This window comes from Nicotiana attenuata, chromosome 9, assembly GCF_001879085.1.
Source record: "Nicotiana attenuata strain UT chromosome 9, NIATTr2, whole genome shotgun sequence".
NCBI lineage: Eukaryota > Viridiplantae > Streptophyta > Magnoliopsida > Solanales > Solanaceae > Nicotiana > Nicotiana attenuata.
Window position 1 is genome coordinate 4059359 of NC_031997.1, and position 24157 is coordinate 4083515.

The following is a 24157-nucleotide window of genomic DNA, read 5'->3' on the forward strand; positions in this document are numbered from 1 at the left end:
GGGCGATATGTTAGTGTCGATCCAATTAATGGAAAAAGACGTGATAATAAATCACTTCTAAACTTCTTCTCATATTTCTTGATTGGAATGTTATGAATTGCTATTTTGGCAGCTTTTATTTGTAGTTTTTTGTACAAATTTTGTAGATGAAGAGCCAATTGTAGAAATGTGACATCCACAATTAATCTGCAAATTGTCTGCAAAATTTTACAAAAACTACAAATTAACTACATTTAACCTACATTATAACTACAATCTGAAAACAATTTACACATGGAAGTTCTTCAAGTTGGAATTGGCCACAATTACATTTCTTGTTTTCTAGACACACAATGTACCGCTTCACACCATCCAACACAGTATGTATATGATCTGTTGAAGCCCTCACCTACATTTTCAAAACAAACACAGAGAAAAAAAAATTACAATATTAAAAATATAGTATCTACAATATATCTACATTTTATCTACAAATTAACTACAAACTATAAGTAAACTACAATTTGCCTACAATTTATCTACAATCTGGAGACACTGTATATTAGAATTTTTTATTTCCTGCACAAATAAAGAAATTGTAGTCAAATTGTAGATATATGTAGTAAATTTGTAGATAATATCATAAAACTAAGAAGACCTATTGCTGTTATTTTTTTCTTCTCATTTTTGTTGTTCTTTACAAGCTTTAAGTTATTGTCATTGACTTCATTTTGATCTTAGCCTTGAAGATATTGAAGGGGTTGATCAGTTGCGGTGGGAGGATCAGTAGAAGATAAGGGTATATGTAGAGGGTGGTGGATCAGGATCCTCAAACACCCCTAATCCTGCTGCAACGGAACTTGGTATTGAAGTCTCTCAAACCTCCCGTGATAGAAGAAACGACGAAGAACAGATTTTTTCAACTTTGAGTTGTTGAAACTCGAAAATTTGAATTGTTCGTTCTTTTTTTTTTCGAGAATTTGAATTGTAGTTCTGGAGAAAAATACGCAAATGAGAAATCTCCTTTTCCTTTTTAAAAATTGAATTTAATGTAGAATCAATTAACACCCAGATTCTCTCCTTAATTTTAGGGAATATTCTGCCCTTTTAATGCCTAATAGTCGAACGGTACAAAATTTGTAGGCAAAACGTGGACTGGGCGGGTAATTAACAAACAATGCACATTTTTGATAATAAAGTTTCATATATGGTATAGTTAAAAAAAAATCCCAATATTCAATCCAATTTTTACAATATTGGACCATACTAGCATGGGCCATCACCACCAAGTAAAATACAGTTTCCTTCTATTCAAATTATAAATGGTTATACTGTACCATTTTTAAGAACAGCAGTTACTTTATTACAAGTATCTAGGCAAATATCAATTAATTTTACAAAAGAAAGAGAGACAGACAAACACTAGAAGAGGATATCTTACATTTTCTTATTCAAAAGATATTGTACAACTTATTGCTAAAAGGATATTGTACAACTTATTGCTTTGACTATTCCCTAAAAGAACATACTTAAACTAACATATTTACAAAGTAGTAAGGCACTTGAGACAGTGCCTTTTAACTCATTTGTGATTTATACAAAGATGTGCCATCTATCTCACATGTAACGTAAGAGAAAACAGACAACAAATGATTTCCACCTACTACGCTTCTACTGGTGCATCTTCTTATGCTCTTGGTTTTCTTCTTTGGATCTCTGCTAGGAATAAGCACAGCAACTATCTTCGAGACTGTCAAGTAGACTTCAGCCACATAGATTTAGCAGTCCAAGGATTGTTGACAATGCATATCAACTGTAGGAAAATTGAAAGGTAGAATGAAAAAGCTCTTCCAAAACCAAACCTATAAGGGATCCATGTGTAAACTAGAAACCCTCATACTCGGATATATAGAGTACCAGATGCTGATTGAAGCTTTCTGACCAGCATGCGGCTACAGTACTAGGAGCCACTAGCCAAAAAGCAGTTACTGCTGCCTGAGCTACCCATAGCATAAGGTGTATCGCGGACAAGAAACTTGATAGTGCGGCCACCAACAAAATCCAGTACCTCAAGACACTCATGCAAATCTGCATCATTTACCAACATCACCCATTCCTCCTCATCATCAAGATACTTGAGTTGGAATGTCCCAGTCTGCAGTTTAAACCTCTTCGCAACCTCCTCATAAAGTTGGAAGCACCCTGCTGAAGGCTCAAACTTAAATCGGGTTGTATCTTCTTTGTAAGTGGCTTTCACAGTAATTGTTGACCCACTATCGCCAAAGTTTGCCTCAACTTTAGAATGCTTCCGTGCACCACGACTGCGGGAGCTTGATGAACTGCCGTTCATCATTGACTCAGACCCACTGGATGGATCTGTCATCGCTGAAGAACTGGCTTGGTTATGTTCAATGACCCCACCATCACCATCCATTTCATTATCTCCTTTCATCTTAGTGTCACCATCACCTCCAGCAGCTTTCGAATATGAGCACCGAGAAGTGAAATGACACTCAAGATTGTCCAACGTATCATTGTCCAACCCCCACCTCCCGCATCCTTCTTTTGTATAGAAAGAGCCCAATGATGCATTTCTAGAATTAGTTAATGGCATCGTCTGATTAGCAGGTCTAGATGACATTGCATCTAATGCTGCCAATTTGGGTTCATAACAAAATCCAGACACTGGTATACTTGACTTATTTCCTCCCTTGAAAGAGCTAGTATTGATATGATTTGATTGGCCGAGCTGGTTCCCATCAACATAAGAGTCCTCTTCCATTTTCACCATAGAGTTTTCTTTGTCAACGCCTGAAGTTGAGGGTACAGACACAGCGTCCTGGAAAACAGAACTAGGATTTTTGACAGAGACATCTTTGCAGGGAAAAAATATGCTTTGCTGTGCATCAAAATCTTGGATGATAGAGCTAGCAGGAACGAGACCTCCAGTGGCTGGATCAAACTTCAATCCCCCTTCTACTCCTTGGACAGATTCAAGCACTGTTTGTATCTTTTTCAAAGACCGATTGACTTTGTTTATCTTCCGGGATGGCCATCTTGATATCCCATGTTGTCGACATATTCTTTTCAAGGTAGTTGGACACACTACAAAATACACAAAACAATGAACTTAAAAGACCACCTTTTGCAAGGCTATTAAATTATGCTTTCAACTTCAAAGAAAAGCCAATATACTTTTTACTTTACATTCCTGCTCATCCTTTTAAACTGTAACGTCTCTGCACACACTAAAGAATTTCACAAAAAAACAAATACTTCACAACTCTCATTTGTACTTACCAATTCGAATGAGCAACAAAGAGATGATATTTTTTTTGCAGATGGTAACATAATAACAAAGAGATAATATTGATGTAAAACATAATAGCATTGAGGAAATCTTGAGGCAAAAGTACATCCACAAAAGAAAGAACTTTACAGTATGTAAGAACCAAGGAAGTCAACCCAACTGAAACTAAGCAGGTATGTATATTTGAGTTTAAGATTAACTACATTGACCTTGTCTTTCAATGCTTCGAGCATTTATTTTTCTCCATATAACCCACAATACAACTGCTGGAATACACTTATGCTCATGGACAAAATTGGATAAATCCAACCTATGCCAGGATAGTGAGAAATTCAATGTACTATAGCGCATACTGCAATGGATCCCCAAAATCCGTTTCTGCTAACCAATTATTGAGGATTCAGCTTTCTTCTGCCTTCTTTTTGTTCTCCTTCATGTTATGCAGAAGTTGTCACTTAAATGAAGCAGTTACATAAAATTCCAGACAATATACAAACAGTCAGCAGAAATAGCATGTCCTACTTATTAGAGAAGGGTCTTGAATGGGCGAGGAAGAGGCCCAAATTCATGTTCGAAGACAAATAGGGGGGAAAGATATTCAGTAGCATTGACTGTGTTTACACTTAATCCTGCATTTGGACTAAGGATGAAATCTTCGTAAAGTTAATAGATAATTTTTCTCAACGAACTGTTGAATCAGAAATTAACACCCAATGGGAGGAGGAACTATTCACAGCAACAAATAAAGTAATGATTTACAGGTATCCAGTATACTTGCAAATTAGTGGGACTGATATACTTGACAGAAATATGCTTACCACCAATGCTTTTTGCAGCATCCTTCAGGCTTCCAGAGAAGTACTGCTGAAGAACACTTAAGCTAACATGTTTTTCTGCTGTACTTCGTTTTTTCTCCATCTGTCTTCTTGATCCAATCATTGTCTACAATAAGAGTTGCAAAAAAAACTTCAGTATAGATGATTTAAGAAAATAAACCAAAAACAGATTGAACACAGGTTGTTAGGGAACACATAGAACAAGTGTCAAAGAAAGAGTATGCTCAAAAGTGCAGTATGAATGTGGAGCATATCAAATGTGCTCACCTAGATCACATTATACCAAAGCCGATTGAAATTGAATACTCAACTAAAATAACTAGTTGGATGTAGACTCGATAAAATATTGCTAGTAAGAAAATTGCGTGATATACCTGTTCGCGAGAACCATCAGCTTGTATTCCAGCATTCTTTGAATCAGATACGCCTAAAGGAGCCACACTCGCAGAATTTGAATTGCTGTCTAACGAGTGCTGAGAGTTCCTTCTAGACAATGTAATCGGTGGTAAATTGGGAGCAAATCCATCTTGTAATCCAAACGTAGCACCTTGTCCAACCAATTCTGCATCTGATACTGTTCTCAAACTTCTGCAGATTCTTTGCATGGTACCTGAAAGGTTATTCAAGAGAAGCTGTTGCTCGGTACTTCCCTTCATACTGATAGGAAGAAAGAACTCCAATATGTAATCGTCATTTCCGGTGAATGTACTACGTAATCTTATAGCCACAGCAGCATTTAGACCAAACTTTCGTGCATGATGAACAAGTGGGTACTCGCTTATATGGTACTCCTTCACATCAGGGTAGAAGAAGGGGTGGTTAGATTGAAGAGCTTTCCCAACAATACCTTCACCTAACTCAAGATAATGTTCCATACAAGCATGTACGAATCCCTGCATTTCCTTGTCACTCACATAACAAGCTGTATCCTCAGCGCATAACACACATTTTTCATTTGAACTTGCATTACATCCTCTAGCAAGGACTCTTATGCTTTCATCTCCTTCTCCTTCAGTGATACTACAGGGAATCCACGTCAGAGCAAGAGGCAGCTTATGCGCATGGCAAACTGCTCGCAGAACATCTGTTATCTCAGCTAAAGCAGCTCTTTGATTCTTTGAGAGACTCTGCAAGATGAGGAAACACAAATTATATCTAGAAAAGGTGGTTAAAAGGTCTGATAACTGATTAGAAAAGAACTAAAATAAGAAAGAATGAAACAAGTAAATAAATAAACATGATTGGTATGCAACACGTGCAATTAACATTTTGAGTATACCTGAGAATGAAGTCGAGGAGGTGCAATACTCCTTAAATTCACAACCTGCAGACGAGCACAAACTACAGGTTAGACCATCTTTTACCGCAAAACTAGAGATATACAAGAACACGAGCTCAAGAGGATAAAGCAAGAACAATATAAATGCAGAAAAAGCGCATCTTGTGACATCATATCATAGCAATTGTCTCAATTTTGTAACTTTTTTTTACTGACTTACTTATATACTGTCTCAATGTTTTCTGAGATGATTTTAGCATAAACTTTTGATATCTGATAGATTATCAGCCAAAAAGCATATGTACTAGAAAAAAGTATAAAATAATTTATTTTGGTTGAGATAAAGTTGAAACAAGAACACCATAGTATCATATTTTTTTAATAACCGTGGTGTCCGGAACAGCAGGCAGAAGCAGGCACCTCGACTAATTCCAAAGGATACCTACTATTCCCACCATCAGCAAGTACCAGGTATCTTTATCCACCAATATGGGAAAAAACCACCTAGTGTTTTTGCCTCCGCTAGGATTTGAACCTGAGACGGTTCTCAACCCACTTCATTGACCACTAGGCCACACCCTTGGATGTAATACTATAGTATCATAAAACAACCAAGCAAGTTACTCATAAAGTTGCCTGGTTTGGTTTTATTCTCCTTTTTCCCTTTTTAGAGGTCCGTGGGTACCGGGCAAGGGCAATAAATGGGGGGAAAAAATCCCATATTTATCATGATATACAAAAGAATAAGTGACAAGCAAGTTGGTATTATCTCTTTGCTTATAGGTGATACTTAAGACCTGTAAGTGGAAATAGAATGCAATTCTGAAGAAATTACTGTTACTAAAATTCAACAAAGAAAGAATATCACATACTGTATTAAGATCTTGAACCGTTTATAATTGGAAAATATATAATTAAACGAAAAACCAAATATTACTTCCTTTCTTCTTTTTTTGATAACCGCGAAACCCCAAGGGCCAGTGGCACAAAAATCGATGGATAATGGGCCCACCAATCAACCCTTCTCCACTTCAATACCAGGTTTGTGTTTGCGGTAGGGTTCGAACACGTGACGTGCGCAAGAAATATTACTTCCTTGTTCTAAGCAAGGTACAAAGATTGACGAGCTAAATAAACCATGAACAAAACTCCCCACCCTCCTTTTTTGATTAAAAATAGAAAGCCATGCTTAGCATCAAGAAATAGTAAAGCAAGTAAGCAACACAATAAATTGTTCAAACCTTCAAAATAAGAGCTTTAATATCATAAATATGCTACAAAATAACTTTTACTAATTTTTCACTCATATTTTCTTTTTATTATATCGCATTTGAACAAAACATACTCAAAACAAAAATCTACTATTTTTCACTCATATTTTTCTCTCTTTTGAAAGAACTGTAAAAGACAATTTGCAACTAGAAGTATAGATTGAACCAAACATAAATTACTTCAAAGCTACAATACAAAAGGGTTCATGACTCAAAGAAAGGAAAGTAACCCCCCCCCCCCACCCAAACCAAAAAAAAACAAGGGAAAAGATCTGCAAGAAAAGAGGAGGGAACCTGGAGAGCACGGCAAACATGATCCATTTCCAAATCAAAATTTGGTTTCTCCTTCATTGTTACGAGTTCCAGTACTGCACAACATGGAGTTTCATATGCATCATCCTCAAAGACAGGTAAAGCAATAGATCCACGAACTTCATGGCTTACAGCATATTGTACACGTAAATACTCAGCCTCCTTGTAGTACAGAACATTTGACGTCCACTCTGGAATTCTTGAACTAAACACCCGACCAGGAAGACCTGGAATCGATCCTGGTTTTGTTTCTGCATCAAACGTGAACTTCCTAGAGACCTCTCGATAGCCGGAAAGTGCCTGATCAAGAAGATATGGCTGTTCACACGTGCTCAAGACATACTGATCCTTATTCTTCATTGGAATCCAAACTTGAGCCAAAATCCCCGCACCAGATGACTCTTTAAACATTGCCAACGCCCTAAGCATTCTCTCAGCAAGTGGTTGAGAAGGTGACCTTACGATCATAGAGTTGCTAATATCAGCATCATTAGCCTGCTGGCTTGAATTTTTACTTCTTTTAGCTACCAAGCCGCCACCATCAGTTGAATCTACCACAAAATGCAACTGCTCATCATTTTGCCCGAACATCATTTTCTCTCCTCCACAATCAGTACTTCCCACCATATTGGCATCCATTGGAGGAAATGTTCCAGTATTTTGTTCTGTGTAACTCAATCCTTCAAACGGTGCATAACTTTGAGACACGGAATTAATTTGCGAAGATGCTGCATAAGAGGCAAACATCTGCTCTGCTGCACTAGGGCTAGTGCACCATCCAGTGTAAGCATCAAGATTCATAATCTCCATAACATTGTTGAATGAATCATCTACATTTGAAGACCTCGCACCAGCATCAAACGAGACAACACCCTCCATTTGACTTCTCGGAGAGGCCCAAAAACCAACTCCCCTTTCCATTTTAAAGGAGAATAACGAAAAAATTCTCCAATTAATTAACCAAATGCTAGAGAACGCTCAAATAACTCAAGCTATTACAGTCTTCTACTATTGGCATACCCAGAATCCAATATCTGAAAATCAAGATCATCTTATTCCTCCCAAATCCACAATCCAACAACTTAAGAAACCTGCAATTATCCACATATAAATAATCTTTATTCTCCGCATAAATAGTAATTTACATGGCAGACTATTTATACACCAAATTACAAGTAAAGAAACTAAGATGTAAAATATATTCTCTTCTATCAAAAGGGTATAAACAAAGAGCAGCTTTTTGAGCAATGCCCTTAGGGTCCAGAACTTCACAGAAGAGCGGACAAAAGAGCAAACTTTCTTGAAGAAAATTCCAAGAAAGCACCAATCAATCAACAAATCAAACAAAAACTCACCGAAAGCCCAAAGCAAGGGCAGAATCACACACAACTCACCCACACGTATTATATATTGGGGGGAAATCCCAAACCCTAAGTTTGGGAAATTACTAGGAGGGTATATTATGAAATATCAAATAGAACCGACTTTGATTTTGGAACTCAGCTTGTACGTGTTGACAACAAAGCAAAGCTGCTGTTACTACTCCAAACAAAAGAGCGAATTCCAAGGAAGATGGGGAGATTAAAAAGAGGGACCAGCTTTTAGGGGGGATGAGGTTAAGGTTTGGTGGGGGTGGGGGGGTTCAGACTTCAGAGAGTGCTATTTTTGGAAAGTAGTCTTAGGGGAAGAGAAAATGGGTGGCGTAACCCTTTTCGTTAGTAGTAGAAGATTTTTATTAAGAGTTTGGTTACTAAAAATAGAAAAAGGGTGTTTTTCTGGAGCTGTTAGTTAACGAGGGATAGATTGAATGATGGGTGGGGTTGGGTGCTTGGGAAAGCCCTGGGGCGTGGGTTAATTTGCTTAAGAAGGATAAAGACCATTTTCCTCCTCTAATTTTGTTTTACACAATCAAATTACTCACTAACTTTAGAAAATAATCACTCTCCCCTTCTTATAGCGTCGATGTTGAAATTCTTTTTACATAATACTTTGTTGATTTAATTTTTTTTACTAAATTGGTAATAATAGATGAATAAACTTCATGTATTCATACAAAAATTAATTCTAAAAGTCAACAAAATCACCAATGTAAATACTTTTATCGGTTAATTAGATTTAATGCTCGCTATTGTTTACCCGTAAAACGGTATTGTTGAATTTATAGGTGATTTCTAGACAAGTGAATTAATTCGATCCTGAAATAATGAAATAATTGAAGAAATGTGTAACACTTAGCCTTGATAAGAAGACGAAAAAACAGAAATAATGATTCTGGTAACGAGGCCTTCGGGCGCAACAGTAATAAGAACAAAAAGTGAGAAGATAAAGTTGTATAGAGCTTTGAATTGATTATAGTATCAGTTTGCCAAAAAATTCCTCCCTTTACAATGATAACAGAGCTCACTATTTGTAGCTACGTCTAGGAAACAAGGTCCTAGGATCGTGCCCTTTTTTAATGTTAATTATGAGGGCCATTGATGAAGGTATAAAGGTGAGCATAAATGATAAATTCTTTGTAACGGGAAGCGCACTCAAAGCTGTGAAATATTCTTCATTAATGCCACCGAGCGGAGGATATTTATTGCTTCTTTATGAGTGCCATTCCTCCCCGTACTAAACGGGATAATTGTCTTCGATTCCACGTGTCATTCTTTTAAGCGGCCACCTGACATAGCATATTTTACCCTATACAAATAGTCCCCTTGTTTTCCGGTGACATAGCTTTGTGTCACCGGAAAGTCGGTAGAAACACTCTTTTGGCGGGAATTATTATGATTCCTTCTTAAAGGCTTCTGACGGTTGATTAGACCCACGTCTCTCCGCTTTTAATGCCCCGAACACGCGTTATTCCACGATTCAGCATAACTTTTGCCGGTTATCGAGGTAATCATGGCCATGAATTTAGCCGCCTAAACTTTTACTTATACGCATCAATCTTCTTCACTCGTACTCCATAACTTTCCAAGATTTCTAAAATCTTCTTTATTGTCCTTCAACCTTTCTTTAACTCCCTTCAAATGGAAAAGTTGTTCCTTCATCCATAAAATATAACGGCTTCTTCTTCAAAGAACACCAGCTCTTCAAAGAGCAAGAGCAAAGTCGAGGACGCTGCTCCTCCAACGGTGTGTTCCTTCATCCCTAGAAGTCTTGTTACAATAAAAGGCTTCGAAGAAAAATTCCCTTCGATTAACCCTCGCACGTGGGCCGTTGGCAGATACCCTTCTTCCATCCGTCCTTCCAGTATTTCTGCTGTGAAGGAAGATTGTCACTGTCATAATTTGGACATTGTTGCTCCTGATCTAACAGAATGAGTAACCCTTCCCAAGGAGGGTTTCATATATTTTTACACGTATCCCTTTACTTTGGGAGCGTTTTCTTTGAGCGGAGAGCTTGATTCCGTTATTGCGATTAAGCCTCCGCTACCAGATGGGTTTGGCATAAGTAAGTCCTTCTGTGTGAAGGACGATTGCTTGTATTCGGCGTTTGTGCCAGGAGATGGGAGATGAGTTATCTTTAGCTCATATGATGGATCTCCATTCCCCCAAAGTCTTCCGCTGGAAAATGATAAACTTCAGCAAACGCAGCCACCATGCTCTATTATCAAGCATGGATGATGACAACAACCGCGGGTGGATAGAGTTGTTCGTTGCAGTTGCCACCAATAATATCATTCCGGCAATGGCTTCATCCTTTCCGAGGTCATGGAACCGCACTCATAAGCTCTTTATTAGATGTTTCTTTCATTAGAATTTTTTCATATCCGTATCGATCCTCCATCCTTCGGCTGTTTCAGCAACTCGTTAGGTTCCATCTAGGGTTGAAGGTTTGGATCAGTGGGTCCAGAAAATATTGGACGTCACAACGCTCGAAACCCGCACGTGGAAAGAACTGGCCCTCAAATACGGGTGGTAGGCCAAAAATCATGGTAACTTAGACTCATCTCGTGTCTGTTTTTTATGTAAGAAAATTGATTGATTCCTTCTCCCTTTTTTCTGAAATCAGGTCTACCCGCATGCTCGATTGTGATACCCGAGGGGGATTTTTGTCTGATCCTGCTGATGTGGCCATGCACTTACTCGAACAGGTATCTCCGGGCCTGCTTCGGGTACAAGTGTTTCTTTATGGAGTCCCTGCCGGAGACGTTCCTCCGCGGCCGGGGGAAAGAATAAGAAGGCGAGAAATGTCACTCCCAAGTCATCTCCGAAAGTCGTGTCCTTACGGATGAGCATTATCAGTAGTGGTTTTTACCATCTAATGAAACAAGTAAGCCTTGCTGATGTTCATTATCCATGGTGAACGTTTGCATCTAATGAAACAAATAACTTACATATTTGCCTCTATTGACAGATTTTTTGAATAACTATATCTATTTATATTCAAATTGTAAATCACATGTTTGCCTTTATTGATGGTTTTTGGAGTCTTGAGTGGATGGTTCGATGGAGAATAAGCTTAGATAGTATTGTTTGCTCTGTGTTTTTCTCAGAGTACCATTGTGTACCTAACAGAGATACTCAAACTTGCTTATGCATATATACTTAAAAACCATCTATTATATCTCAACTAAATTTAATTCAAGATATACATTGATGTGATTAATAATCGCGCGAGCGATAAAATTCCTAATTCATAAAATAATAGAGGAGCAGAGGAGGAATCAATTCAATCAATCGACTATCAATCTAACAACAGCCGGATATCACAAGCGATTCAGCAAACACACAAAAAAAAAAGTTATACTTTCACAAGTCCCAAAATGCCATAGTTGGATATCAAGAATCACAAATCGGTACCTAGTAAGCAGAACTTTTTACCAATAAAGACAATAAAATGAAGGAGAATAATGATTTCTACAGCAATCTTGAAACCTACACGAAAAGAGAAGTTGAAGACAGATGAGAGAGAGAAGATTGACAGGGATAATTGAGCATAATCGAGCAGTAACGTTCGCAAAATCAATTGCAAATTGATTGCTAGCAACCTGCTGGGTAAAAAAGGAATTGTAACGACCCGGTAGGTCATTTTGAGAATTTAAGTCACATTCGGCGGTATAAGGCCTTGAGAAGCTTTGTATTGCGTGTTATGACGAGCGGGTGTGGCCGAGTTCAACCGGAAGATTCAGAGTCAAATTGGAAGAAGGATCCTAGCTTTGGAAGCTTAAGCGGTAAGGTTGACCGGAATTTGACTTTTGTGTAAACGGCTCTGGAATAGGTTTTGGATGATTTCAGCAGCTTCGTATGATGATTTTGGGACTTAGGTGTGCGTCTGGATTTGGATTTGAAGGTTCGTAGGGTAATTTGAATCATTTCGGCGAAAGTTGGAAAAGTAGAAGTTTGGAAGATGGAGAAGTTTGACCAATAATTGACTTTGGTGATATCGGGGTCAATGCGATTCCGAGAGTTGTAAAAGCTCCGTTATGTCATTTGGGACTTGTCTGCAAAATTTGGCGTCATTCCGGGTTGATTTGATAGGTTTCGGCGTGGATTTTAGAAGTTGGAAGATTTGAAAGTTCATAAGCTCGATTCGTGGTGCGATTCGTAGTTTCGACGTTGTTTGATGTGATTTAAGATCTCGAGCGAGTCCATTTAGGTTATGGAACTCGTTGGTGTGGTTAGACGGGGTCCCGGGAGCCTCGGGTGTATTTCGAATGGGCTACGGGCCATTTCCTTCTATTTTTGGACTGATGTGTTATGTCATCTGGTTTCTTTCATCGCGTCCTTGTCTTCGCGTTCGCGTAGTGTTATTTTGGAGGATGAGACATTCGCAATCTTCTACTCGCATTCGCGAAGTTCTGCCACTCCATTCTTCACGTTCGTGTTCTACCTCTCGCGTTCGCGTAGTAGACCTGGGTGACCAATTTTTCCTCTCCGCATTCGCGAGCGTGTTGTCGCTTTTGCGTAGTACAAACTGGGCAGCCTTCATTTTCCTCTCCGCGTTCGTGAGCGATCTGTCACGTTCGCGAAGCACATCTTGGCAGCCTTCATTTTTCTTCTTCGCGAACGCGATCTGTCTTCTGCGTTCACGATGTTTTAGCACCTAGGCAGAATAAATAGTACTCTATTCTGAGGGTTTGCCATTTTTAACATTTTTTGGAGTTCTAGAGCTCGGTTTTGATCGATTCTTCGTCGGTTTTTCAAGCAAATCGATTGGGTAAGTGTTCTTCTCCTAGAATTTATTATATTCCATAATTTATCTTAATTTTTATCATTTAATTAGTGTTTTGGGTTGAGGAAAAATGGGAATCTTGAAGAAAACTTTCAAAATGTAAATTGATGACTTGAAGGACCAAATAGTATTGGAATTTAATAATTTTAGTATGGTTGAACTAGCATCGGAATGGGTGTTCGGATTTTGTGAAATTTGTCGAGTTCCGAGGTGCGGGCCTGGGGGTCGACTTTTGGGTTGATTTTAGTTTTTGATAAAGATTGAGGCTTTATGATCCGGAATAGTTTCTTATGAGTTTTATTTATGCTTTGAAGTTATTTTGGCTAGATTTGAGCCGTCCGGAGATCATTTCACCCGAGAAGTTCATTTTAGAGTATTTGTCTGTCTTCTTTGAGGTAAGTATCTTGCCTAACCTTGTGTGGGGGAACTACCCCTTAGGATTTTGAGTCTTCTATGCTAATTGTATCATGTAAAGTTCGTGTACATGAGGTGACGAGTACGTGCTTGGGCTTATTTGTGGAAAGTTGACCTTTTAGGGCTCTTAGGTCTTTATGTTCACTAGATATGAAGTTGTTTTGCTATGATTGAGATCCCATTTACTAGTTTTCACCTCTACGCGTTTAATTGGAATTAATTACTTCATGATCCACTCTTATTGCTTATTTGACTCTTATGTGACTTAACTGAAGTTGTTACCTCTTCTATTGCCATGCTATCCTTTCCTAGTCGCTTCCCTTAATTGAAAGTAAAATTACCTCCCCTGTAATTGTTCATCCTTAATTGAGGTTTTGATTATCGTTATGCCATTTACCCTTATTTGAATTGTTGTATCTCTTTCGAAATTGCTCAACCTTAAAAGAAATTTAGATTTCCTATATACAGTTCACTTGTCTTTATTTCGAATTATTTGACTCGTGTTATCTCCTTATTGTTGAACTGTACCTTGTGGGATCGTTGTTACATATTATTTCTCTCATGTTGAGTTATTCTTATTATGTCTATTACTCTCTATTGTGTTCATTCATTGTGAACTAGTTCTATTGTTTCTTTGTGATCAAAAGCCTTGAGTTAGTTTCCTTGCCGTACTCTTGTGGTGTTGTCATTGTTGCTATTGTACTTGTTATTGTGATGCACGAGGTTTCCGCCATGCGGTTGTTATTGTGGTGCACGAGGTTTCTGCCATGCGGTTGGGGTTGTGTTGCACGAGGTTTTTCCCGTGCTATTATTACTATTGATATGTGCATATGCGTCGTGACAAGGCGGGCTATATATATGTGGGTTGCGCATGTGGCGAGACAAGGTGAAAATATTATTATGCACGTATGGCGACAAGGCGGGCATTTATGTTATTATTGCACACGTGGCGAGACAAGGTGAGCTATGTCAGGGATTGATTTGTGATGACTTGTGATTTGGCCTGGGTGCATTCTGTTGTTGATATTTGTGTAGTGGCGCACTTACCTGTGTGAGTTTTATCTTGTGGGAAATTGTGGGAAAGTATTTTTACGCGCTGTCCATTTACTCTATACTTACTAGCTGGAATGAACTATGTTAGGGTACTTGCACAAGCATGCACGTAGTTAATCACCCCTATCGGTTAAAGGATGGATCTCAATATTGTTGAGTATTGATGCATACCCTTGCTTATTTGCCTTCTTCGTGGAATGGCTCTATGGGCACAGGATGCCAAATGCTTAGGGTTCCGGAATTGAGACCTGTGAATTGTGAATATTCTGAGGTTCGGTACCCCATGAAGGTCATTGGCTAAAACCTGGTGTGAAAGCGGTCGTGTTTGTCGAGTTGCTACATGCCTTTCCTTTATCTATGATCACCGAATTTAAACTGTGTTCCGCTCATTCTACTGTGTCATTATTTCGGTGTTCTGCTGTTAGTTGTTGTTTTCCTTTTCTTACTGCAATTACCATATTATTTTGTCATTATGCGTAGTTTTTATATAGATATCATACTCTGTTGTTTCTATGCTTATACTTGTCCAGATTATTTAGTCCAGTAGGTATCTTGACTGTTCCTCTTCACTACTCCACTGAGGTTAATCTTGATACTTACTGAGTACCACTGCGGTGTACTCATACTATATTTTACACAATTTTGTACAGATCCAGGTATTTCGAAGTCAGTTGATCGTTAGCTAGCTGTGCGGATTATCGCCGTGGAGACTCAAGGTAAACCTACTGCTGCGTTCGCAGGCTTCGGAGTCACCTTCTAGTTTTGGATTGTACTATTTATCCTTATTTCGAAACAGTTGTATAAGAGGTTTTCTAGCAGAAACTCTGTAGAGCTTATGAATTGTACTACCGGTTTTGGGATTGTAAGACTTGTATAGAGATTCTAATTTGGAATTGTAAATCTTTATTTATTTTATTATTATTTTCAGAAGTTATTAGGCTTACCTAGTCCCTAAGACTAAGTGACATCACGACACCCAACAGAGGAAAATTTGGGTCGTGACATGAATTAACCTGGGGAAGAAGAGAAAGTTACCTCATATTTGGGAAGAAGATCATCGGAGTTGTGGCAGGCCAAAGACTGTCGCAGGGCGCAGTGATTTTGTTAACCAACAACGTTGCTCGAAAGGGTATAGGTTTTGTTTTCTTTTATTTTTTTCTCTTTTGGCAGAAGTCGTATTGTTTCTAATGGGAGAGAATACTTAATTCCTATACAAAAAATTGAAGGGAAAGATTTTATTTTATTTTGTACGGAGGAAAAGTTAAAGTAATAAAAAATTAATTTCAGTTAGTGATTTTTAGTGGCAATTTTTTATTATTGTCGCTAAAGAATATCTTTTACTCGCTAATGGTCATATGCCACTAATATTTTAGCTTAAAGAATCTATTAGCGACAATTACCTTATTGCCGCTAAATAATAGGCATTTTGTAATAATGTAAGTACAACAATCACATTATCAACTCCAAGTCATAAGTAGGATAGTCCTCCTCATACACATTTTATCGCCTAGAAGCATACAACTTAGCTCAACCCATGAGTCAACCACCATCATGCAACAATCTCTCTTAGCATATAGGCAACATTGACTTTAAAGTCATAGTAAAACCATCTCAAGCTTTTAGAAACTCACTTACACAATAATCAAGCCATTGAAATTGAGTCTCTCCACGTCAATCAAGTTACACAAACTGCCAAACCCAAAAGTTCTACTATAAAAGCACGTGTAATGCCCTATCATACCAAAAAAGATCATTTTTATTACCAAGTTGGTCCAAGTCATTGCTATACTAGCCCTGTAATGCCCTGACATACTAGAAAAGTCGATCATGGACTGCTGCATTGTGAATTCCAAAGAAGGGCAGAATCGATTGCAAAAATGGCTATCACCTGGACATAGTGTAACCCAATTCTGGACAGGGGCGGATGTATTGTATTACCAACGGATTCAATTGAATCCATAACTTTTGGTGCTTTGAGTAAAAATTTATATGTAAAAATTCATTAAAATTGCATAATAATAGATATGAACCCATGACTCTAAAAATGTAATGGGTTCAATACTAAAACACTTAAAAGTTGAACCCATAAAATTTAAATTCTGGATCTAACTCTGCTTCTAGATATTATATATTTCACTTATCGGGATCACTGATGAAGCTTTTCATGACTGATACTTGTTGGAAATACACTGCTATAGACAAGATACACAAAGGACTGTTTGGACGTTTTGTTTGATCATCATGTTATTACATTGGGACTTTATTAGGGGCAAATACCACGGACACAGTGGAAGACAAGTTTCAACATGGGCTACATTGGACATCGGTGGCGGATCCAAAATTTTCATTAAGGGGTATCAAAATATAAATAATTAGATACATCGAAAAGTTAAGAGGAATCAACGTATAGTAAATATACATAAAATAAAAAAATTTATCTGATAAAATAATATAATTTTCCGGCGAAGGGCTGTCGCTTAACATCCCTTGCTTCAATGTGGTTCCGCCACTGTTGGACATATATCACGTTTCTTTACTATACAGTTAGGCCATTTTGTACAACCAAGTTGATGTACTACATCAATTTGATTCTAGACCTTTTACTTGTTGCAAGCTCTTATTTCTTTCATTTGTAGGAGTTTTATTTTATTTCATTATTTTATTAATAAAATTTAGCTACTAAGCAATCAGTTTAGTAGCCTTTATCGACACAAAAAAGTAGCAAAATATGTGAATCCGTACATTTTTATTTATTTGATACACTTTTCTATTAGTTCTTTTCGAAAGAAAAACATATATCTATATTAGAGATAATTTATTTCAAATTTTTTATTTTACTCATTTACCATTAATAAGAAGCTTTTGTAATCATATAAATGTTATAACCCTATGAAGCTTTTACCCTTTGATTTTTTAAGACCATAAGTTTTAAAAAAAAGGAAACTAGCAGCTATGTCCATTTATAAGTAGTTTATTACAAAAATGGTCAATTCATAAAATATTACTAATATTAGCCAATTAGCTATTTGTAGCAATAAAAAAAAGGTTAATTTTTTTTGAGTAGTGTTATTAGAATAGATTGGGTACGTATTAAGAAGTTTAAATCTCAGCTTTGGGATGATTTGGCAGAGTTTTGAGGTGGTTTGAATTAAAAATTCGAAGTAGAAGATGAAACATGGAAAAAAAAGATATGTGTATCATATTTTTATCAAATGTGTATCACATGTATATCCATGTATATGTGTGTGTGATACATGCGTGTATCGCAGAAGAATTTTTTGAACTCAATTTTAACAGCGAATTTTGATACCAAATCACGTCCTATCTTTCTCAAAATTTGTATATTAAAAAGACTCGTCTATGTGTTTTCAATGAATTTCAACCATACCCATTGAAAAAGGTCCTTTTTCGTATATATTTTTGGAATCTTTTATATATATATATATATATATATATATATATATATATATTTCATCAGCTTATTTGCTATCTCACCCATAAAATTTCTTTTCATTGCTAGCATCTAATATTGCTGATCACGCTTAAAATTATGGAAGGGGATTTTTGCGTGTGATTTTTGAAGAGAAAAAAATCTTATTTAGTTGAATTTTCAATTTTTATATGTGTTTGACTAGTTTTGATAAATCTATAATTAATGACTTGAGTTTAGCAAGTTTGAACTTATTTGGAATATTATGGCAAGATTCCCTATTCTGCAATTTATATGGAGTCAAATAAAATTGAAACACATTTTAATATATTTTCCCTTTTAAGTAAAGGTCTCCACTCTCACGGGTCACCTAATTTCGCCTTAATGGCTTCCCTCAGAATTCAATTTTCTGAATTGGGTTTTCTACACTTTTCAAGAACCCAATTCAACCTTTCAATGAGGAAGCAGAAAACTTCGTGTAGTTTGAGAAATGGAGCGAGAAAACCTATGTGGAGGTCAAGGGTTTTGTCCACAGAGTCAATACAAGCTGTCCAGTCTCTGAAATTAGCAAAATCACCTGAAAAAATGGAGGAGGTTTTGAAAATGAAGCTTAGTAGGCTATTGAAGGCTGACGTGTTGGACACTTTAACTGAGCTGCAAAGGCAAAATGAGGTTCACTTGGCTCTCCAGGTATAACTTGTTTCATCTCGCCCTAGCTCATATGAAGCTACTATTTCCGTGTATGTTCTTAGGTTTGTTTGAGACATATTAGAGGGACTTATTACATGTTTTGGTTAATGATTACAGTTTTTGACTGTTAGAAAGCATAAAGGAAAGGTGGAGTAAATAGTTTTGATGTACACAAAAAGGTTTTGATATAGATAGTTAAGCTATGACTTGATGCCAATGGACAGGGGCGGAGCGAGCCTACTAGGTGTGGGTTCGGCCGAACCCAGTCACTTTTTCTTAGATACTGTATTTTTATCAAGAAATTCATTAAATATGTATAAATATTTAATTGCGAACCCAGTAACAAAGATGAGCTGTGGGTTCCACGACGAATGCAGAACCCATAAACTTCAAATTCTAACTCTGCCTCTGCAAATGGATGCTTTTTCTCTTTTCTTTTTTGAGCAAGTCCTATACTCTTATCTATAGGAGACCGTTAGTACTGAGGATCATGATCATTATTTTAAAAAGGTATAGAGTTATAGGTTAAGAATCAAACTGTATTATTAGGAAGCATGAGGAATATTTGAAAGCAGTTAAGATAGTAATTATGTCCAAAGACAAAATTGAACATGTAAAAAGATTTTCAAGGAAGCTTATTGTTGTATTAGCTTTGCTTTGGCTTCAATCTTTTTGAATGGGGTCTTTTAAGGTGATTAGTGTGACCTTGTTTTACGAATTTGGATTCTTTTTGGAAACAATTTAGTGCTTGTGCTGCGGTATGCTATGCATATTCTGCAATGAGCCTGAAATTGCATGTCTGCTCTTGCTCTTCTTCAGCTTGTAATGTTTTAGACAAGTTTGGTAGCTTCCAATGTGTATCTTTATTTTAATCTATGGGGTTCAAACTTTGGAAGACCAAAATAAATTACAGAGAAACATGTACAAAGCCAGTCTTTTTTCTGAAACTTTCTTTAACCACCCATTGATTCTGTTGTTAGGGATGAATACTACCAATTTTTATTAGTATATGATGTCGATTCATTAGTTTAATTTGTTTGAAACACATACTGTCTGAGACAACAGTTCTATGTGATGGCTTAAAATGCAATTGGATTGCATAAATTAATAACCTCAGGCAGGTCAGTTTCCTATAAATGATCAAATAGAGGATTTGAGCTTTGGGTGGGTTTTTTTTTTTTTTTTTTGGGTGGGGGAATGCAATGCTCTACCAAAATAGAAGGCTTTTAACCTACAGTTTCAGAGAAAATGACAAAAATGGTGTGTTAAGTTTGAGGGTAGGTTCAAAGTAGTCCATTAAGTATCTGAACAGTTTTGGTCCTTCAAGTTTACCAAAAGTTAAAATTTTTAGTTTCCGTCAAATATTTAGCGAACTCTATCTGTTAGATTGACGGGAACTACGAAAAGAGGAAATTAGCAGGAACTCACATTTAGAGGTACAATTTTTGTAGTTTCTGCGATTTAGTTTTAGAGTCTGGTGCAGCTTTTTAGTGTGTAATTTTGGCTAATGTTTTATATCTTTTTGGTGTCTAGTGCAATTTTTAGGATTTGATGGGACTTTCCTGGTATTTAAGGTTTTTTTTCCCCACACTTTCCATCAAATCTAACGAACATAAATTGTTAAATATTTGATGGAGACTAGAAGTGTTAACTTTCGACAAACTTAAAGGACCAAAACTGCGTAGTGCATATTTATGGGACTATTTTGAACCTACCCTCAAACATAAGGGACCATTTTTGTCATTTTCTCTACACTTTGACGATGAAATGTTATTTTTCCATTTAATTTAATAGGCAGAGGAATATCTTCCATGACATGGTTACGAAGATGTTGACTATATGTCTCTTGTAATGCTAGACTATTAGTTTTTTATAAATGAGAAACATGTCTTCTTGTTATAGAACCACTCAGTGTTACTTATCTGCGTTTCTATTAACCTTCTTTTGCGGGTTGAAGGGTTGGTGGGGCTGCCTGGGAGGGTGCTGGACGTAATGTCTGAAATTTAGCTCTTCTACATTTTGACATTTGCTTCTCATTTGACGTTTTTGACTGTTTGGGCATGGTCATGCGTAGATGTGGCAGCTTAAGATTTGCTTCTCACTTTGTTGTTCTTAGCATTCAGACTTTAACACCCCCCAACTTAAAATGTGATCATGATCAACTTGATCTCTTAAAACCCTTCATTCTGATTTTGAAGATGCAGACTAGACTGATTAAAATCCCATACTTTGTGGAGGAAAGCATATTAGATATGGATAAAAAGACCAATACATAGCTCTTTCTTTCTACTTTGTGTTTTCTCTTCTTGCCTATCATGAAAATATCTGCTCATGGCTTCCTCCCATCTTAATCCTTCTCCTTATTTATTTCTTAAATGTGCATTTATCTGAAAACTATCAGGGTTCAGGTGTTCAACTTTGTCAGGAATGAGGAGTGGTATGTACCAGATTTATCTGTGTTCAATAGTATGATAATGATGCTGGGCAAAAACAAATTGATTGGAATGGCTGAACAACTCTTTGTGGACCTGATGAAGGAGGGCTTACAACCAGACAGCAGAACCTATACAGAGTTTATCGGGGCATACTTTAGAGTAGATCTCGTAGAGAAAGCAATGGAAATGTATGAACTGATGAAGAAATCAGGATTCCTCCCAGATAAGTTGACTATGAGTATTTTGATAAGGAGCCTTCAAAAGGCCGAAGAGAAAGAGCTTGTGGCTAGAGTAAAGAAAGAATGCGCCGACTATATCGACTATCCAGAGAAATTTCTAAAAGAAATTGAAAGTACCAATGTAAGTAGATCAACTCCCTGTAACGAATATCAGTTTTCCATGCATGGAGTTATAGTTTACTGCTATATATGTTCTCCATTATTGTACTGAAATGGAAGCTACCCTGTCATTCTGGTATGCTCTTCGACCTCTGCACTGTGGCTTAAATCTTTTCTTCATTCCTCTTCATAAAATCTTTTTGTTTATTCCTATGTCATGCTAAAGTCCACGTTCATTTGTAGCCATGCCATCACCAAATGAAGGAGGTAGCATTAAGTGGCCAATGCTATTTTTATACATGATTTTTCTGGTAGACGAAGCTTAGGATAAGGTCCAAACTAAAATTGGCGTTGAGAGGAATAGTTGAGAGTTTTAATTTTGATTAGATTGGATGCTATTTAGTAAGATACGTGACTATGTCAGCATGCAGAGTATGTAAATGGTGGAAGTTTAAAATTAATATAGAGAAACGATATGCAGATGCCAATGCTAAGAATGTCAATAAGCCTTTTAAGAAAAAGAAAGAAGAATGTCAATAACTTTACCATTTCAAACCCAAAAAAAAAAAGGTTAAAAATGTCAATAGAAGTCAGTCGAAACTGAACCCCTTCATGAGAACTATTTGAAGGGAGAATGCATAAATTACCAATGTGAAGACAAGAGGAAGAGAAAACCAGTGTCATGCAATAAGTAGATCTAATATCTTGATGTCAAAGAATGTTGGTTTCGATTGCAAACCAAGTATTTGATGTGTTATCAATGTAATGGCAAGCAAAAGGCATTATTTACTCCCCGATTTCTTAGATAAGCTTCAGCTCTTTCTTGACATCTAATTCAATTATCATCATCCTTGTGTTAATGGTGCAAACCCACTTTTGAAGTCTTAAGAACCTCTAACCTTATCCCCTATGTAACTATCGTCAGAAACTCATGTTGCCTACTCTGCTCGCCCCTGTTGGATTGAATAATCAGAAAGAGAGGAGTTATGAAAATGATAAGAGAGCAGGTCTGGGAATTTCAGAAACTAAAAGAGAGTTGTTTTGTTAAACTAGATTGAAGTTGCTTATTTTCTCGTGTCATTTGCTTTTACCTGCAGTTTTGAGTAGTCTGAAATAATGGCATTTCTGTACTTTGATTGACTCAAGCTGACGTTACTTTCTTTTTCCATTCCCGTTCCCAGTCCAAGCGAAGGTCGCTCGATCTCGTCTGAATTGTAACCTACGACTTCTGCGTGGAGCTCTCGGAGATATGTAACTATTGGAAAGCAAAAACATAGTAGAATATCCACATGTATTAACTAATTACACTTGTTTTCTTGGTACATGGAGGCGTTTATTTATTATCTCAATGAGGACTGTTTTGTGAGTAAGGTGGAGATGTGATCCTTTTGGCAAGTTGCTTGGTATGGTGATGAGAAAATGCTTTGCTAGTAATTAATAATATATAGCTTATGAATGATTATAACTTGGAGTGTTTGATTGCTACTACTAAATTATGAGTTATTATATGGATACTACCCCATAATGTTTCACTTTGCTACTCTTTTGTCTTCTTTTCAACTCTTTTATATTTGTACCTTTTTTTTTATAACAATTTCCATATTAACAATCACATCTGAATAATACAGAATATGATGGTACTATTAGTTATAGTTTTCTTATTTAGATCTTTGGATATCAATCAGCCTTGCATAATTACCAAACAACCCCTTAGAAGCAAACACTAGGAGCAAAACCACTTTGCAATATCGGGCTTCATCTGATCCAACATTTTACTACTACTAGCTTCTTTCATAATTTTTTAAAGGGAAAATAGCAAATTTAGTTCCTCTGTTATTGCTTAACATCAGTTTTAGTCCATGTATTATTTCACTAACCAGAATTAACTTTCAATTAGTTGAAAAGTGTGGTTTTGATCCTTAAAGTTGATGGAACTTGAATATTTATTGGAATTATTATTTGAAACCATTGATAGACCTGAGGAGCTTGTCTGCCATCTACTTATCACTTCCAAATGTGAATGTATTTGACCTTAATAAGTTGATCACTAGGGAGAAGCTAATGAGCCAAGATCAGAAAAGCAAATCGGCTCAATTTATATTGATTCTTGTTTCTGATATGACTGGTGATTTCATGTTTCCGTTTGACATTGAATCCCATTTTCTTCATCAGTTTACCAAATCATGACTAGAATATAACTTGTGCTTTCTACAAATATGACAGGCAATTTTTTTAAAATCATGGATAACTGCAGTCTGCAGAAGATTCGATATCCACAACAAGAAAGGAGAAATAATAGCACTAATGAACACAAGGAAGAAAAATAAAATAACTGGAAACTGATTAAGATATGAAAGAAGGAACTTGTGCGCGAGTGGAGCCCCAAAAGAAACCAAAAATGTCACATTATTTGAAGTCATACACTGTAACCCTTTCAAGATTGCGGACTTGGTTTTCCTTACCTCTATATCTAGAAGGGAAAAACCCAAATCTATATATCTATCTATATATTATTAAAAGGAGAGGAAAAAGCCCTCTCCTTAAGCCAAGTGGCAGCCTAAATAAATGCCACATGGCATAATTGGTTACTAATTAGTTATTGGNATCCCTGGGAAGCAGAATAAAGTCCAAACTTCATCCTATTT

The 24157-nt window shown here is 36.8% G+C and overlaps 2 protein-coding genes across 3 annotated transcripts; one reads left to right on the top strand and one right to left on the bottom strand.

Moving 5' to 3' along the window:
* LOC109231984 (protein NLP9-like) lies at window positions 1396-8770 on the bottom strand. 2 transcript variants are annotated; one of them, XM_019397602.1, is made up of 6 exons: window positions 8473-8770; window positions 6970-8078; window positions 5405-5449; window positions 4500-5252; window positions 4108-4231; window positions 1396-3084 (listed from the first exon to the last, which is right to left on the bottom strand). In XM_019397602.1, the coding sequence occupies exons 2-6, from the start codon at window positions 7906-7908 to the stop codon at window positions 1940-1942; spliced, it is 3006 nt and encodes a 1001-aa protein (XP_019253147.1). In that variant the 5' UTR covers window positions 7909-8078; window positions 8473-8770; the 3' UTR covers window positions 1396-1939. The 2 variants fall into 2 exon arrangements, with proteins under 2 accessions (XP_019253147.1, XP_019253146.1); XM_019397601.1 differs by having other exon boundaries at window positions 8343-8770.
* On the top strand, window positions 18387-23029 carry LOC109231985 (pentatricopeptide repeat-containing protein At3g46870-like). Its single transcript, XM_019397604.1, has 3 exons — window positions 18387-18739; window positions 21148-21534; window positions 22694-23029. Exons 1-3 carry the CDS (start codon window positions 18434-18436, stop codon window positions 22721-22723), a joined length of 723 nt encoding a protein of 240 aa, XP_019253149.1. The 5' UTR covers window positions 18387-18433; the 3' UTR covers window positions 22724-23029.